Source organism: Hirsutella rhossiliensis (genome assembly GCF_020360975.1).
Source record: "Hirsutella rhossiliensis strain HR02 chromosome Unknown scaffold00005, whole genome shotgun sequence".
Classification (NCBI taxonomy): domain Eukaryota; kingdom Fungi; phylum Ascomycota; class Sordariomycetes; order Hypocreales; family Ophiocordycipitaceae; genus Hirsutella; species Hirsutella rhossiliensis.
The window spans coordinates 4,497,199-4,499,306 of record NW_025408671.1 but is presented as its reverse complement, the minus strand read 5'-3'; the positions used below and the strand labels follow the sequence as shown (position 1 = coordinate 4,499,306).

At 56.2% G+C, this 2,108-nt stretch overlaps 1 protein-coding gene across 1 annotated transcript; it reads right to left on the bottom strand.

Annotated features, from left to right (window-relative positions):
• Positions 1–481: 481 nt before the first annotated feature.
• Positions 482–1,240, bottom strand: HRG_05981 (haloacid dehalogenase-like hydrolase domain-containing protein; the record flags this gene model as incomplete). The annotated part of the gene is made up of 1 exon (XM_044864452.1): positions 482–1,240. The coding sequence occupies one exon, from the start codon at positions 1,238–1,240 to the stop codon at positions 482–484; it is 759 nt and encodes a 252-aa protein (XP_044720984.1).
• Positions 1,241–2,108: the final 868 nt, after the last annotated feature.

Sequence of the window (2,108 nt, the reverse complement as noted above, 5' to 3'; positions counted from 1 at the left end):
AGGCAGCGGAATGCTGAGATGCTTCGCCGCAGGACGATTCCCTAGAGGGGAAAATGGCCGGTCGGTCCGGCTCCGGCCTCCAGGGCGCCGGCGGCTGCGAGCGTGCGGGCTGTCGTCTCGACTCTCTAGGGTTCCGAAACGTCCCGGGGAATAAATATGAAGACTGTTTAGGTTTCATTAAGTCGTTGTCTAGGTACCTTTGGCGGCTGACCTTGTTAGTTGCATTGCTTGCCGCAGCGGCTTCGTGTCTGCGTGCCATCGCCAAGGACACTGCTTATTTGAATCCACATAGTCTGGGTTTGCTTCTGCTGGCGTCTTGTGAGATCCCCTTATGAATACATGTTTCCCCAGAAGATAGTGATCATAACAGAATCTCGTCGAACCACACTGTCCTCAGCTCTCACAGACTCTGCCGGTGTCGAAATGCTTTCAAATATCACTACCTCGGCGAGGCCACACTTCGCTGATCAAGGCTTGAATGCTAAGACCCGTCTGCATCCACGGCATCGGCCATCTCGCCCATGCTTCGATAGCGCCAAGAAAAGTCGACCCTGTCTCTGTACTCGTCCAAGCCACCCCCCATGACGCTCTCGATTTCCACTCCCCGCTCAATCCACGCGCTGGCCAGCCCTACTTGCTTCGCAGGCACGTGGTCGTGGCTCAGGGACTGCGCCGTGTGGAGGATGGCGTCCTTTCCGACCCCGAGGTCCTTTTCGCACCGGTCAATCAGATATTCGAAATTCCTCCGGTCGGGCTTGTACGACCCGATTTCCTGGGCCGTGTAGATGGCATCAAAGTCGATGCCCGTCAGCTGCCGCGCCAAGGTGCGCTCAAAGGATGCCCGATCGACGTTGGAGAGAATGACGAGCTTGAAGTGTTTACGCAGCCGCTGGAGGGCCTCGAGAGTGTCCGGAAACACGGGCCAGTCGCCCACGCCAGCCCCGAACTTGGCCTTTTCGTCCTCGGAGGCCTCCACCCCGACCTCGGCAGCCAAGAGCCCGTACGTGTCCGCCAGGACGGAGGAGTAGAGGGCTTCGGGGCGGGCCCGCTGGACCTCACCCTCGAGCCTGGTAAAGGCCTTGAGGGTTTCTGATCGGTTGCCGTGCAGTGGGTGCGAGGCGGGGAGCCGGCGTGTGAGCGGCAATAGGGCCTTGTAAATGCCGCCTTCCCAGTCGACGAGGGTGCCATAGCAGTCAAATGTGAGGCAAGAAAATGCGGTCATTGGTCGTGAGGCAGTCATGGCTGCTGCTGCTGCTGCTGCTTTCTCTCAACCTCTTATCCTGTTCCTGGCCCTTGCACGCCTTCCAAAGTAGTGTCGCAAGCTGGTAGCCAGATGAGGCGACGATCCTGGTAAATCTGACGGAATCCCTGCGAGTGTCTGAGGGGCCGAGGAAGGATTCGATACGTGGAATAAGCGACGGTGTTATAGCATTGAGCATACAACCTCTGGGCTACCTGACCAGCGAAGTTTATCAGAACATCTGACTGTGGTCTGTAAAAGTAGCGTCTTGAAAGCGGGGGCGATGCAGGCCATCTGTGTGCTTCAGAAGGCTCAATAATGCCGACATGAGTCATAGGCCGTGACAGCTGTGCTTCATGCATGTGTTGCCTACCGCCAGGATCGAGGCCTATCTTTCGTCCACCAATGAATGAGCTCCTTCCACATTTATAGGACCTAGAGGGCGGCACGTAGACTCGACACACCATATTGTGGATAGCTCTATCTATACAATTGAAAGGAAATCCACCGGAGATCAGCTGCTACTAAGTTCGCTTAGCAGAATATAGAACCGACATCATCGCTATTGCATCTGTGTGTACGTTGAAGGGCACAACGCCACTGATACGGACGCCTACCACTTGAGCAGCGCTTCTAGACCTGTGTGAGCTGCTTCCAGGGCCCAATGACTCGGCAGAGTCCGGGCCTTGCCGGAAATCTGCAGAGGGCCTACGCTTTGGAAAGCCTCTGGGACTGTCGGGCGTTTCTGTCACCTCATTCTGTCACGCATTCAAACCCTTGACTTGTGTCTCAGCTGTCAGTCTCTGTGGATGTAGCTGGTCGAAGTCAGGAGAAACCGGCTCTCGGGCCGTGAATCGACTTAATCATA